Here is a 16,944-nt window from a genome sequence, read left to right on the forward strand (position 1 = left end):
CAGGTGGAAACACAACTGAAATCGTACCTGACCGTTCTAAGAACCGTTCGGCCCGATAGTGGAAAAGCGGCTAAACTTTTATTTTGAAGATTTTAATTAATGTGAGGATTTCTACACTTTAGATCATTCAATTTTTTATGATTTTTTCCATGATTCCCCTACTGGTTTGTAACAACCTGATAATGATTTATTATTATAATTCTGCTAAAATCACACTCACAAAAACTATATTCAATTATATTACAAATATTTTTAAAATTCCCTGCTATTTCTAGGTTTTCATTAATGTGGGAACCCTGCAGCATATCATGTAATTAGATAAAAATTAAATTTATGGTCCCACTTTATATTAGCTGACCTTAACTAGTATGTACTTACATTTAGATTAACCATTTGGAACAATGCACTTATTGTGTACATACATGTTTTTACATTGTACTTATATTTTTAAAAATACCTGTATGTAATTACATCTGTAATTAATTTCTGTAACTACATTTATAATTACACTGTTGACCCATCTGTTATACCCACCCTTAAACCTATCCATACCACCAAACCTGTCCCTAATCTTACCCGTATCCCACCTTAATAGAAGCAAAAGTGTTTTGCAATACAATATGACCACAAGTACATTGTACTTATTTTTTGATGTAAGTACATAGTAAATTAGGCCACCTAATATAAAGTGTGACCAAATTTATAAACAGCCCTAGTTCATTTAATTCACACATACAGCTGACAGTATGTTATAAATGTGGATGAATTTTATGGCTCAAAAATATTAGGTACTCTACCCCCTCTTGTGGCAAATGTAAGTGCTACAGTTTAGAATGTGACTTTCCATGTGACGTTGCTTTTCTTTAAAAATTTTTTTACCTTTGTCATACTAATTAGCATTACAGTAACCACTGAATTTGATTAGGAATCACAAAGAAAACATCAGCTGCTAACCATGATCGTCCAGTAGTATGTTTTCTGGCTTCAAATCCCTGATAGAAGATGAACAGGGAAAGCAGGTCAGTCAAAAATCAACAATCAAAATCACACAAAAAACTAATAGCATTTGAAAGCGCACTTGAATAAAATCAGTATTTCTTTTGCAAACAATCTCTTGTAAATCAAAATTCAGCCTGAATCTTCACCTGTATACTATCCTCTCCCGATGGAGGTCTTCTAACCCGCAGCAGATCTCAGCAGCATAAAACACGGCTCTCTTCTCGTCAAAACCTGCCTCTCCCATGTGGTAGATATGAAACTTCAGGTCCCCTCCGTTCATCAGCGTGAGCACCAAACACAGGGCGTCTTTCGTCTCGTATGCATACGCGAGACTCACCTCCATGGGAAAACAGAAAGGTACATTGGTTCAATTACAAAACAGAATTCCCATATTTGATACAGCCTGTGTGGGAAAGTGTCTAAAAATGGAGGATAAATGAAGAGAAAATCCTGAGAATAACTGCCAAACAAAACAACTCAAAATAGCGTGCTCGAGGTCAGGCCTTAGGATACACAAACCCCAAATATGAAGTTGTTATTTCATCAAACTAGGGGTTATCATCAGACGTTAAGGTTTTGAAAGACTGCTGGACATCATCTTTTCAATTTGACATATAAAAACTAATCTTTCAGTTTCTGTTTTTTAATAAAATGTAGGATTTTGAATGTAAACATTAAGTAGAAATGTCTCTACATCAGATCTCCATGCCTTCATTTGTCAACATTTGAAGATCTGGAATGAGCACTGAGATGTGATCTCACAGGAAATGACAAAAGCAGGGCCTCTGTGAAGTAATCAGGCCAAAAACAGAAGTCGGAACTACAGCGACTTCACGTTTTCATATGTGGTACAACAGAAGAGATGGCAAGATAAGGTGACGCTCCAAAAAAACACACGCAAGAATGGGTGAAATAAGCACTTCAGATGCTTACAACAAACCGACTGTTAACTTTCTCAAGAATCTGCTTCTCATTCAGGGCCATGGACTCTCCTTTCCTCTTTTTGATGCGTTTCTTCTCCAGCTTTTTGCAGGCATACATCTTCCCTGTGGCCCGCACCTGGCATGCACAGACCTTGGGTATAAAAAATAAATAAATAAAACTGAGAATTGTGGGGCCCATTAGTTTGTAACTTTGTTACATGAAATACTCTTTTTCTACTAACAGAAATAAACTTTCTCTACTAGCCAGTATTCAAAGAGATATTTCATGCTATATTTGGAGATAAAGGGGTCAACTTTTTATTTAAGTGATTTTTGATCAGTTTGGTAATTGTGTTTGATTTGGTGGAATTAATTATATTGGGTGAAACATGAATGTATGGGTCAAATAAATAAATAAATACATATTTTGCATTGTGACTTTATTATAACTACAGACTTTATAATTAGTTTTTGTTGCAATTCTTATTTTCAATGATAATTTAGTGTAAAAAAAAACAAAAAAACATCAATACAACAAATACTACCATTCTGAAAAAGAGCAAACTAATGCCAAAAAAAAAAGTGCTTATATGACAGGTTCCTTAAAGGAGAAGTCCACTTCCAAAACAAAGATTCACAGATAATGTACTCACCCCTTTGTATCCAAGATGTTCATGTCTTTCTTTCTTCTGTTGTAAAGAAATTATGTTTTTTGAGGAAAACATTTCAGGATTTTTCTCTATATAATGGACTGATATGGTGCCCCGATTTTGAACTTCCAAAATGCAGTTTAAATTTGGCTTCAAACGATCCCAAATGCGGTTGTAAACAATTTAAATACTTTGGTAACAGTTTATAATAACATTCAGTTGTAAGTCATTTATAAGTTACAAAACATTGACAAATGATTAATAAGTGATATGCTAACAATTTGTGTATGTTTTGTTAATTCATTTACAAGTAATTTACAAGTAATTAGTTAATGATTAACTAATCATTTACAAAACATGACTATGCATTCATAAACGATTAATAAGTGATATGTTAGTATTTTTATCGATGCTTTGTAGATTAAGTTATAAATCATTTACAAGTGATTAGATAATGACGAACTTATAATTTACAAAACATTACTATACGTTCACAAATGATTAAGTAATATGCTAACGATTTACAAATCTGTCATAAGCTGTCTTTTAAAAAAAAGAGCATATCATGAAATAATCAAACAGATCCTTAGTCAATAGTTAATAAGTTACTAGTTAATAAATTATTAATCAATTTTAAATAATTGAAATGTCAATCATTGAAATGTTTACCCTCCATTGAAGATCACATCATGAATAAATCATTTACAAATCTTTCTGCATCCCCTAATCTAAAATGTAAACAATGCATCAGTTGTAAATGTTTTACTCATCATTCGTAGATCTTTCCCCACCAGTGTGTATAACCACACAACCTGTAACCAGCAGGTTTGTAAAACATCTACAACTGATGAGTAGTTTACACTTTAGATTAGGGGATGCAGAAATATTTGTAAATGATTTATTCATGTGTTTACACAACAGGTTTTGAATAATTGTTGTGAGCACTGCAATGTAAGGGCTGACTGGTGAGGATAAAGATGGTAAACACATGGAGTATTTAAGCGCTGTGCACCTGATGTGATCTTCAGTGGAGGGTAAAACTGGTTCACATTATCACTAGATCCCACACATTCCACACAGAACACAAGTCTGTGCTGATGAGAGAAAGGTTTTACACGTTTATTCACTTGACAGCAAATAATTTATTATTATTTAAAAAGAAAATAGTTTTAGAATAATTGCATTTTTGTGCTTTTCAACATATCACTTATTAATTATTTATAACACATAGTCATGTTTTTTTAAATTATTAGTTCATCATTAACTAATTACTTGTAAATGAACTTGTAATTGACTTGTAAATGAATTAACAAAACATACACAAATTGTTAGCATATCACTTATTAATCATTTGTCAATGTTTTGTAACTTATAAATGACTTACAACTGAACGTTATTATAAAGTGTTACCAATACATTTTAATCTCAAACGCTTGTTTTATCTCGCTCTCCCTAAACTCTGTGTATTCTGGCTCAAGACAGTTAGGGTATGTTGAAAAACTCCAATCGTATTATCTCCCTCAACTTCAAAAATAATTTCAAAATCATCCTACATCGCTGCAGAAGTACCGACACAGTCTTTGCAAAGTGAGCATGCAAAGAAGATCAAACACCCTTAACAAAAAAGATAAAACAGCGATATAGGACAATTTTGAAGTTGAGAGAGAACAAGAGATGGGAGTTTTTCGACATACCCTAACTGTCATGAACTGGATAAAAACAGTCCAGGCAGAGTAAGACAAGACGAGCGTTTGACATTAAAAAGTATATAAATTGTATTATTTTTATGAAAATAACCGATTGTTTCGCTAGATAAGACCCTTCTTTCTCGGCTGGGATTGTTTACAACTGCATTTGGGATCGTTTGAAGCCGCATTTAAACTGCATTTTGGAATCAGTCCATTATATGGAGAAAAATCAGAAAAATGTTTTTCTCAAAACACATAATTTCTTTACGACTGAAGAAAGAAAGACGTGAACATCTTGGATGACAAGGGGGGTGAGTACATTATATGTGAATCTTTGTTTTGGAAGTGGACTTCTTTTTTTTAACGGGATTCATCTAAAAGGACTTTTCACAGGGCAGCTCTGAATGTGATTAGCTATCTGGTAGGGAAATCAGAACTGGAGACTTGCATTCTCTATATCTGCTAACAATGAATGGCAATGTATATGATAATCTGAAGGATTTATGTGTGATAGCATAACAGAAATAGGATATTAGCCTTATGAACCCTGGACTAGACAGATAGCGTTTGATTTAGTGGCATTACAGATAATAACTAAAAATGCCTCGATAAGTTTCTGCCATAAACAGAGCGATGCTTAATTATTTCAGACTCACCTCGCCAAAGCCTCCCTTTCCCAAAACCCTATACTGACGGAATGTGTTTTTTGTGACTGGCTGTCTGTCGAGGAGAGGAAAAGAATAATAAACAAAAGTTACATTTCATAAGAACGAACATGACCCTGTCTTATTTAATTACAACATACTTTTACAGTAGAATAACTTCCTGTTGACTGCACAAGAAGCTTATATCTCAAGAGACACTGACGTACAATTTTAAAACGCATGGCTTTAATCTAATTAAGACCTTTTTTTGTGTTCAGTAGATGGCTAGTGTAGGCCTCTTAATGTGTACATGAGAGTGAAAGTATTTGTTTCGGCATATCATATTCTTCTATGTAAAAGGTCTGGATGGGAATTGTCCAGGCCTGGCTTAGACTTTCAGTCAGAGGACATTTTTATGACTAAAAGTAAATAAATAGCTAGTTCAGAGTTCACATCTGGTTTGTATAAGCTTAGCTTCATAAATAAATCATGGCACCCAAAGGAATAATTAGACTCTACTTGGCAGTGAAGAAAAACTTCTTAGCTACATATAATTTCACTCATTTAACATGCTCAGGAGAGATCAGAACCACAGAAAATCACTGAGTTTGTACATTACAAACAAAACCAAAAAGTTCAAAATGCGTTCAGGCGCTTTTTATACCTCTCAAGCCATTTCCACTGTAAGAAGCGACTGTAGTACATACTATCGAGGTAGTCTGCGAAGGGGGCCATGCTCAGGAAGTCATGGATCAGTCTACAAGAAAACATTGAGACAAAACACTGAGTGAAAATAAACAAATCTCACTCTCACATCCTGATTTAAGTCGTTGATTTGCATGAAAATGCTCAATTTCATTTCACTCAGAAAAATGTTGCTCCGGTGCCATGTGTTTGTCAGACAGTGGCAGTGTAGTAGTATCTACTAGTGCCATCTAATGGGATAATAAGAGTGTTTCCTGTCTAAAAGACTCACTTGGTGCACTCCATGAAGAGCTCTTTACATGCCTCCTGTTGCAAGCGTTCTGCACACTTAGTCACCATCTCTTCTGTTACCTCAGGGACATAGTCGTCTGACTGCAAATGGAAGAATTAGAATATGAAAATATCCTTTAAACACAACAGCTTACATGCTCATGAATTATGCTATGAACAAAAAAACAAAAAACAAAAAAACGGAAATTAACAAAAAGCAACTGCATTTAAATTAAGATACACAGTAGTCAACATTTGAAGTGGATCAAAAAAAAATTCATCAAAGTTGTCCTAAAACAACAATGGGTATTGTTTTGGTTTAAGGACAACTTATGAAAAGAAAGTTTCATAAGTTGATGATGAAAGTTTCTGATCCACTTCAAATGTTAACTACTGTATACACCACACATTACATAGATATATTTACAACTAACTTTAAGATGACCAACTGATTTAGGTCTTTCCTGTGCTTCTGATCTCAGTACCTTTGGGTTGAGGTACTTGTCTAGGAGTTCCTGTCCACATTCCTTCCTCTTCTCATCTGGCGTTACTTCATACTCCGCCTGAAATGATGGAGAACAATTAGCTGTAACAATTCTGATATCTACAATCTTCATTATGAGCTTATGATAATTTTACATTATAATTCAATTCAACGCAGGTTCAAATTCGGTTCTGTGACCTATACTGCACATTTCTTAGTCAAGGCACAGCTGCATGTACGACTGGATTTCAAACCATCTAGTCGATTACAACATAATTTTCTCAGTGTTCTGAAGAATACAATGATCCATCAAAATCTGTTTTAACAACAAGCAACAAAACTACACAACAAAACCAAATGTTTCATTTTGTAAGGCATGAAGTACGTTTATAGTCAAAATTACAAGGTATAGCGCTGACCCAATGAAGAAAGTGAAATTTTAATGTATAAAATAAGACATTGTTTTATTTCAGAAACTTTGTGTAAATCTCATTAGCTCAAATTACATACAGTTGAGGTCAAAAGTTTACATACACCTTGCAGAATCTGCAAAATGTTATTTTACCAAAATAAGAGGAATCATACAAAATGTATGTTATTTTTATTTAGTACTGAACTGAATAAAATATTTAACATAAAAGACATTTACACATAGTCCACAAGAGAAAATAATAGTTGAATTTATAAAAAAAAAAAAAAAAAAAACATTCAAAGGTTTACATATGCTTGATTCCTAATACTGTGTTGTTACCTGAATGATCCACAGCTGTTTTTTTTTTTTTTTGTTAGTGATAGTTGTTCATGAGTCTCTAGTTTGTCCTGAACAGCTAAATTGCCTCGTTTCACATTGAGGCCAACAGAAAAACTTATTACATAAGGTACATATATACAGAAATATGCAACTATTAGAGAAGGTTCAAATGCTCACTGATGCTTCAGAAGGAAACACAATGCATTTAGAGCCGAAACTTTTTTGAATTTGAAGATCAGGGTAAATTTAACTTATTTTGTCTTCTGGGAAACATGTAAGTATCTTCTATAGCTTCTGAAGGGCAGTACTAAATGAAAAAATACGATATTTAGGCAAAATAAGAAAAAGGTACACAAAAGTTTTCACCCCCAGCTCTTTATGCATCATGTTTCCTTTTGATGCATTAGTGAGCATTTGAACCTTCTGTAGTAGTTGCATATGAGTCCCTCAGTTATCCTCAGGTTGAAAAAAATGGATTTCAAAATCATCCACGTTGTTGGAAAGGGTTCAAATACACCAAAAAAATTTGTGGGACCTGAAGAATTTTTCTGAAGAACGGCAGGCAGTTTAACTGTTCACGACAAACAAGGGACTCATGAACAACTATCACTAAACAAAAAAAAACAGCTGTGGATCATTCAGGTAACAATACAGTATTAAGAATCAAGTGTATGTAAACTTTTGAACGGGGTCATTTTTATAATTTAATATATTATTTTCTCTTGTGGGCTACATGTAAACGTCTTTTATGTGAAATATATTTTTCAGGTCAGTACCAAGTTCAGTTCAGATCCCTCTTATTTTGGTAAAATAATTAACATCTTGAGGATTCTGCAAAGTGTATGTAAACTTTTGACTTAAAATGTAAATGAAATTGTCTAATCAGTATATCGGCACTACGTTGACCATTGACCACCCTGATATCTAAGTGGTTCTTAACTGGCAGTCCATTAAATTAAATTAAATTAAATTAAATTACATTTTAAATTAGAATAAAATTCAAATATCAGAGAATGCCTATAGCTATAGCACTGACCCAATGAAGAAAGTAAAATTTTGATCAAGTAGACTATTTATTATGGTTGAGCCCTGTAACAGAGTTTCTACTTACATGTATTTAGAGCATTTCAGTTCCAAAAATTATGAGCTTGCTTTTCTGTTAGCCTGCTGCCTAAGGCAGCTGCCTATGTAGACTGTTCGCTCATAAAAATTTGGAGCAGAGCAAATGTCTTTTGAATCAAAGCAATCATAGATTTTGTTTAACATTCATTTTACCACTAATACGGTTCATAAAAATATCTTCTGCGTCCCCTTCATTGCCTGCTTTGATTTGTTTCTCTGCCTCCACCCTTTCTGAAGTTGGTTGACCCAGCTCTGTACAGGAATTCCAAGGTCACATCTACAGCACTGCTTCTACTTAGAGTGAATGCCCACCAGCAAGTCTATCTTAAAAGAAATGTCTATATTTCTCGTCCACACACATAACATAAAAGCTTGACACAGTGTTCCTGGTGATAAAAATCACATTCAAGTAAAGGGTACCAAACCCTTTGCTAACTGATTTGAGATCAGCCCTGTCCTTCAGAATCCTGCATTTTAGGGCAAATCTTCTATTCGTAAGTATTTTGACATGACATGCCATTTCAGATATGGAATGCAGACTACTGCTTACTCTGTTCCTGCAAGCTAGAACATAAACATCACAACGTGCATATCGTCTTGCATGTACATGCGCACACCCACGTGAAAAACTTGCTGGTGTTTGCTCCACCTTTTACCTTGATGTTGCATGTTCACTGGAGAAACCACAAAAGCACTAGTTTGTGAAGTTTTGTAAATAAAAGTGAATGTAAAACCAGATTGTACACATTTTCTGAAGCAAATATGAGTGGTGCATGTCTCTGCCACGGTTCTAGGGTGTTGTGGGTGGTTGCCAGCGCATTGCTGTGTGATTGCTACAGTGGCTGCTTGCTGGCCCAAGTCAAAATCTGGTCCCTCCTTCAATGTTTTTTATAGACTTAGAACATAATTGCATGTATGAAAATTATTAAGACAAGTAATTGAATCATATGCATTTTAGGAAGGTGGTAAAGCCTTCAGTGTTGCAGATCAGAAAATATGGCTTTGTTGAAATGTCCCTTCATATAGGTTATGTAAAAATGTTTGTGATACAGTGAAAAATGTAGTTTTCTGTGATATTTGGTTCTGAATTCTGCCAGTCTAACTTGGCCTATGCACACCAAGAACAATAAGTATAAGGATATCTGTAATGATATCTATATTAGAGTATGCACTAACGTGACAACGTCCTGTTTATTACAAAAGCTCACTTCAGTTACGGTGTATGTTGCTTTAAACGAATAAGCTCTTTCACGCCAGGTGGATTCTGATTGACTGTTAATGTTACTGTAATCAGCTGGGGAAAAAAAAAAAAACGTTCTAAAAGTGATTCCAACAATATTGTTCCTCTGTGTCCTTATCATTATAGCTGTAGTGTACACTTCCCTATTAACATAGAATAAAAATGATTCGTAAAGATACTGTTATCGCCCTTGGTGTGAACAGTCCTTAAAGGCTATTTCCATAACCAAAGCTAAGTTTTAAATTCTTGCATAAGTCTACATAAGCCCACCTAAACACCACAATGACCTCACAGTATGTTATGGGTAACAAAGGGTTAAGGCTCTTCCTATAGTTTGGAAATTGCTACAGAACTTTCTAGTTTTACTGTGTGCAGTGTGGGTTGTTTGTAAAGAGAAACAAAAAACATGTTTTGTCTTTAAAGTGAAGAATAATTAGTGGTCTGCTTCTCACCACAGCATCCAAAAATTTGACACAACGCCTCAACTCCGGCCTGGTGTCGCAGAACTGCCGGAATAGCAAGCGTCCGATTGGCTGCCTCTCACAAAGGCTGTTGTAGTCTTTCTCTGTGGAAATACAGCAACATGAAACACAGTGACTAAGGGCTTTGAAAAGGTGGAGTTAAGCATGCACACACACACACACACACACACACACACACACACACACACACACACACACACATACACACACACATAAATGAGTAAATATCATTTGAGACAATCGATGAATACAATAAAAATCAATAGCACTTTCCTTTCTTCTTCTCGCTTTGGAAAGGAAACTGAAGAGACAAAACCATTAGTTGACCACAACGAAATGAACAATACCATCGACAACATCCTCAAAATATTAAAGGCACACCCCAGAATTGGTAAAGCTGTTCCGTTTGAGACAATTTCAAAGAAAGTAATTGCATCCAGAGTAGTGGGCAACCCGAGTTTTGCAACGGCAGGTACTGATATCTAGAAGAGCAGATTTGCTTGAGAATTTACACTGAACATGAAGTGCTGACCCAGAATAGTGCCAAAATTGTTTGGCGTAAACGAAGTAAATAAAAATACCAAAAACTGAAATGCATTATTATTTTCACAAAATACACAGGCTCAACAATATGCAGAAATTATTGAAAACTGAGAAATCATCGAGCACTGAGCATTTGCTCAGTGTGCCAAAGTTATATTATTTGCATAAATATTTATTTAATTTTCATTTACATTTTAAAAGTAATTGATCATAATTTAAATACAAATGTAATATTACTTTTATTTGATTAAAAATGTAATACAAATTGTCTTTTTTTTTTTTTTTTTACCTTTATTTATATACCGCCTTTAACAATACAGAATTGTGACAAGGCGGCTGTACAGTATTAAATAGGAAACAGTACATCAACAATGCCAAAGGCAACATTAAACACTCACATTATAGGTAGAGGTAGTTAATCAAAAACAATAAAATAAAATGCAATATTGTGTTAAGAGAAAGTGTCCCCAACTAAGCAAGCCAGAGGCGACAGCGGCAAGGAACCAAAACTCCATCGGTGACAAATGGAGAAAAAAAAAACCTTGGGAGAAACCAGGCTCTACAAAATAAAAAAATTTAATTTACAAAATAAAATAATACCAATAATAAAAAAAATAACAATAAAAAATAAATTACATTTAAATGGACCACCATCTAGAAATCAGGGTGGCCAGTGGTAAACAAACTGCAATGCTGATATATACGTAAAACAATTTAATTAATGTAATTCGGAGTGACTGAGATTTATACAAAATTCCTGAAATCCACATATTTTACATTATCAAAGTTTCACAATTTTTTAATTTCTCAAAATCCAAAATACCCCCAAAAAAACCCAAACAAACAGAACTTCAGGAAAGCAGACACGATTACCAGTCAAAAAACTCAAAATGGCCAAATGTTGTCATCTTACTTGTCCGGATTAAAACAGATCTATGTCAGTTTGAGCAAGTATAGACTAACATGCTATTAATTCAGCCTCGAGTAACGTAGCCAGTGAGCCACACACCTGATGGAGTGGTTGAAATGAGTGTGATTATAAAGAGAGAATGCACTGAAGTGAACAGAGTGGGAAGGCAGTGGCCAGTGGCTGAGATTTGCATTTGCTGCTCAGGTATATGCAAAGCGACAGTAGGATTTACACAGAGGCAACTGGAAGTGTGTGGACCTGCAGCGATATAGAGGCAGTGTGTAGGAGGCTGGTATTGATAGCAATGCCGCATAAATACATGGAGAGCTTACAGCTACTTCATAACGCTGCTGGCAAAAAGCGCAAAGCCGTACTGCAGAGTGCAGATAACAATCAGATTTACTGCTGTTGATATATGCTTGTTTTAATTAGAGAAGATGAGATCTTTTCAGAGAAAGCTTCACTGTTGAAAACTAGTGGTTGCCACCAGCATACACTGTGTTTTCGATACTGATGCCCAGGATGAGATGCTGGTGTCTCCAAGAATTTTAACTAGCTTAGCAAAGGGTTTCTCATTTACTAACCCTCATGCCGTTCCAAATTCTTTGATTTTCTTTGACTATGGGCTGTAAAATAACAAAAAGCACCATAAAACAAATTGTATGCTATATTTCAAAGCTTCTCAGGCCATATTACAGCTTTGTGACTTAAATTTATTACATTAACCACTAAAAATGTTGCCCTCTGGCCTTATATCTTCATACTTTCACATAAATTTGAAACATCACACATGACTAATGCCATGTACCATTATCTGCCATATTTGAATGCAAGCAAACACAAATGAGATTTTAGAGCTGCATGAGAGGTTACTGGATTACAGCACGCAGCCTACATTTTCTGAATGATATGAGGGTGAGTAAATGACATTTCTTTCCCATTTCTTTAAATTAAACATTGTATTTTGCCATTTTATTCTTGTTTTTATTTCCTCTCTCTCTTTTATTTCCCCCCCTTAAGTTTAACACTTGGTCTTTAAAATTATTTTATCACTTTGGTTCAAATTCTTTCAATTTTTTGATTTCTGATTTCTGAAGGATCATGTGACATTTAAGACTGGAGTAAGAGCTGATGTATCACAGGAATAAATTATATTTTAAAGTGTATTAAAATAAAAACCATTATTTTATATTGTAATAACATTTTGCAGTATTATTGTTTTTTTTCTGTATTTTTGATCAAACATATACATACATATATATACACATATATATATTACATAGTAATAGTAATATATATTACATAGTAATATTACATAGTACATAGTACATCTGTATACATATACAGATAGATAGATATAGATAGATATGTATATATAGATATATAGACAGATACAAGAGTGGAGTTAAGCATGCTCACACACACATACACACACGTACGTCTGGTTTATTATCTTTGTGGGGACTCTCCATAGGTGCAATGGTTTGTATACTGTCCACACTGTATTTTCTATCCCCTTACCCTAACCCTACCCCTAAACCTAACACTTACAGAAAACTTTCTGCATTTTTACTTTCTCAAAAAATCTCATTCTGTATGATTTATAAGCTTTTGTACCCATGGGGACCTCAAGCCAGTCCCCACAATGTCAAAAATTTCAGGTTTTACTATCCTTGTGGGGACGTTTGGTCCCCACAATGTAGCAAAAACAAGTACACACACACACACACACACACACACACACAATTCTGTGAAGCGTTTTGATTGAAAAGTGATTTTGTGATATACTTCTATGTGATTTGTTTTGATATTTTGCTATACTGTGTCGTTTTAATTTTGACATCCAAATACTTTTTGGGGCCACTGTATTTGATCATGTCATACAGTTTGATGTCATTAAAAACCATTTTGTAACACAATGCAATTCATGATTTTGTTCAGTGGTTTACGTCAACGGTTTCCCGACTGAAGATTTTCTGATGAGTTTCAAACTGCCTCAGTTGTAGCCAGAAAACTGAGCGATTATATAGTATTAATAATTGATCATGAAATCGGGCCGCTTTATCCTCTCCTCCCCCCTCCTGGGGTGGTCTTTAACTATACAATACCACTAAAAACTTTAAACACAAACCAGGTTTGACCCCCATGCGCATTTTATGGAAATGATTAAGCAGGAACATGGTTTCATTCACATGGTCACAAGGCGTTCTTTGAGTGTACAAAGTCATCGGAGGAGATGGAGAGATTGGCCTTTGGAAGAGGGTCTTGCTTTGTCACACTATTAATTCTCAGAGGGGTTTCATGACCCGTTCGTGAATAGACAAATGAGATGGGAAAAGGGGAAATCACAGTGAGCTCCTCTTTAAAGGAGTAGTTCACTTCCAGAACAAAAATTTACAGAAAATGTGCTGCTCACCCCGTTGTCATCCAAGATGTTCATGCTTTCTTCTTCTTCTTTTGAGGAAAACATTTCAGGAATTATCTCTATATAGTGAACTTTAGTGGAGCCTGTGAGTTTCATCATCCAATATGCAGTTTAAATTCAGATTCAAAGGGCTCTAAACGATCCCAGCCGAGGAATAAGGTCATTTTCTAAAAAAAAAATAACCTCAACTGCTTGTCTTGTCTAGCTCTGCCATGCACATGCATACTCTGTGTAATCCGGGTCAATACAGTTACGGTATGTTGAAACACTCCCATCTCATTTTCTCCTCCAACTTTAAAATCATCCTACATTGCTGCAGAAGTACAGACCCAGTGTTTACAAAGTGAACATGCAAAGAATGTCAAACGCCCTTTACAAAAAAAGATAAAACAGCGATGTAGGATGATTTTGAAGTTGGAGGAGAAAATGAGATGGGAGTTTTTCGACCTACCCTAACTGTATTGACCCGGATTACACAGAGTACATATGCGCATCACAGAGCTAGACAAGATGAGCATCTGAAGTTAAAAAGTATATACGTTTTTTTACAATTTTTTTTTAATGTTATTTTTTTTTTTAGAAAATGACCGATTGTTCTGATAGATAAGACTCTTATTCCTCGTCTGAGATTGTTTAGAGCCCTTTGAGGCTGCACTGAAACTGCATTTTGGATGTTCAAACTTGCAGGCACTATTGAAATTCACTATATGAAGATAATTCCTGAAATGATTTCCTCATAAATTGGCAATGAAGTGCAAGCCTACATTTTTATTCATGGTTGAAAACTAAATTGCATACTGTTGTGTTAAAGTAACCCAAAGACATCTGGTAAAGAATTTCATAAAAATATTTAGCCTGTTTCAATTTATATGTCAAGGAGAGGATTACAATTATTATTTTAATGTAATTCTGACTGTTTGAAGCACAACAATTATACAAGACTGAACACCTTTTTTGTGCCAGAGTCAGAGACCTATTGTTAGACAGGACTACAAAATGGTCAACATCAAGTTAAAAACTCCAAGAGTCCTGGGTGATATTAGATTTTCATTTGTCATTGTTTAGCTAGTGGGGGCAATTCTGTGATAACAAAGTCAAATATCTAGCCAGGGAAATATACAGTCAATGTCATAAACCTGAATTGAAGGCTCATTAACAGTTGCAGTGGTGGCTCACAAAAGCCATATAGACAAAAGCCCACTGGAGCCTGACATGGAAACCATGGGCCCCATAATGACTGTTTGGAATATGTGCCTTGTCATGGATGCATGTTGAGCTGGTTTGTTTTTTTGTCAGAAGTGAAAATCAGTTAGCCTTCCTGTCTGGTAACAGAGAACTGTGTGCAGAGAAAAGTAAAACCCAAGATGTCTGGGTGGATTAGAGTGTGCTTCTGGGCATGTTGTCATTTGCCATGGAGGTTGTTTTTTTGCATTTGCCTTGCATTTAAACACAAAAACTGAGAGCTTCCTGAGGTGCCAGCCAAAGCGACTGTGCTTTAAAACAGAGAAAAGCATAGAAAAATCTGCTGTAGTCTGGTCTGAAGCGCCATGTAGACACCTCTAAGCTTATGAATCAATGGCAATAAAATAGACACATTCTCATATAAACAATTCAAACATGACCTTTGACAAAAGTCAACGCAGACATGTTTTCTCAATTCCCTTTGGGTCTGTCATCACAATTTGACACACAACAAGGCAAAAATTCCCAAGGCTTTCCTGAATGACCTTTTTCAAGAGAATACCAAAGGATTTCAAGCACAACAATTAGACAAGACTGAACAAGCTTGGAAACACTGTCTTGCGTAAAGATGTGAAAAATTGCCCTCTGAATCTTTGTATCTATCTGCACTGTTCATTCATGTTCATATGTTGTGATTGCTATTTAAACATTTCAGAAGAATTAACAACACAATTAATCAAACAATTGTACTTCCATAATGACATATTCCCATGTGAAACGAGAAAAAAGATGTAGAGCAGGTCTTGTTTTTATCCTTGAGGATTGGATCATGAAAATAAGCATTGAATAGAGCCAGACCTGAATACCAGTTTGCAGTTTATTATGGAGAGGAAGAACATTTTGTCTCAGGAATTACTGTTATGAAGATCAGGTTCACCCTGAAAGCACTTCAAAATATATGACAATAAATGTCTTTTAAGTGGTCACTTTATACAATATAACAAAGGAAACAATCAAATTAAATATTTTTCACGTGATATATATTGTCTATGATAATATAATAATTGCGGTTTTAAATAAAATGTCAGTTTTCATTTTGAAGAAAAAAAAAAAAAAAAAAACGAACCAAAAAAAAACCTTAAGAGCAAATGTGTGAAAACTATAAAATGCAGTTATACAGAAATAGTTTGTTATACTATTTACGCAACTGACCTATCGGTAAGCCCCTCCTCTCGAACGCAGATGAGCCAATGGCTGTTGAGTATCAATTGCATGAGGAACGGAACTCTGACATCTTTAAAGGTCACTCCACCCCAAAATGAAAATTTTGTCATTAATCACTTACCCCCATGTCATTTCAGACATCGTCAAAATAGTCCATCTGCCATCAGTGGTTCAATCTGAATTTTATGAAGCGACGAGAATACTTTTCGTATGCAAAGAAAAATAAAAATAACGACTTTATTCAACAATTCGTCTCATCTGCATCACTGTAGCGCCATTTTGGAGAATATACGCTGGAGGCAAACTGTGTACGCTGTTCTGTCAGGCGCACCACACGGATACGCTGTTTTCATTCAAATCAAAGTGTAAATAAACGTAGAAGACGCATTCTTGTAGTGCAGCTAACACAAATCAGCGTAAACAGTTTTCGCCCAGTGGTTACTCTTCAAAATGCCGCTACAGTGATGCAGATGAGACGTAATTATATAAAGTTGTTCTTATTTTCTTTGCGTACAAAAAGTATTCTCGTAGCTTCATAAAATTCAGATTGAACCAATGATGGCAGATGGACTATTTTGACGATGTCTTTCATATTTTTCTGGGCCTTGACAGTGGTACTTACTTGGCAGTCAATGGGACAGTCAAAAGCCTCCTGGTTTTCATCCAAAATATCTTAAATTGTGTTCCGAAGACAAACAAAGC

The 16,944-nt window shown here is 35.0% G+C and overlaps 1 protein-coding gene across 1 annotated transcript in view; it reads right to left on the reverse strand.

Annotated features, from left to right (window-relative positions):
• The window catches only part of grk6 (G protein-coupled receptor kinase 6), a 44,502-nt gene that overhangs the window by 12,508 nt on the left and 15,050 nt on the right, over nucleotides 1–16,944 (reverse strand). The window contains exons 3-10 of the mRNA XM_051092839.1: nucleotides 9,929–10,041; nucleotides 6,365–6,442; nucleotides 5,881–5,981; nucleotides 5,569–5,661; nucleotides 4,917–4,980; nucleotides 1,933–2,073; nucleotides 1,146–1,336; nucleotides 955–992 (exon numbers count right to left, since the gene is read on the reverse strand). Coding sequence (XP_050948796.1) covers nucleotides 955–992; nucleotides 1,146–1,336; nucleotides 1,933–2,073; nucleotides 4,917–4,980; nucleotides 5,569–5,661; nucleotides 5,881–5,981; nucleotides 6,365–6,442; nucleotides 9,929–10,041 — 819 coding nt within the window. The remainder of the gene's footprint in view (nucleotides 1–954; nucleotides 993–1,145; nucleotides 1,337–1,932; nucleotides 2,074–4,916; nucleotides 4,981–5,568; nucleotides 5,662–5,880; nucleotides 5,982–6,364; nucleotides 6,443–9,928; nucleotides 10,042–16,944) is intronic.

This window comes from Labeo rohita, chromosome 21 (assembly GCF_022985175.1).
Source record: "Labeo rohita strain BAU-BD-2019 chromosome 21, IGBB_LRoh.1.0, whole genome shotgun sequence".
NCBI classification, from domain to species: Eukaryota; Metazoa; Chordata; class Actinopteri; order Cypriniformes; family Cyprinidae; genus Labeo; species Labeo rohita.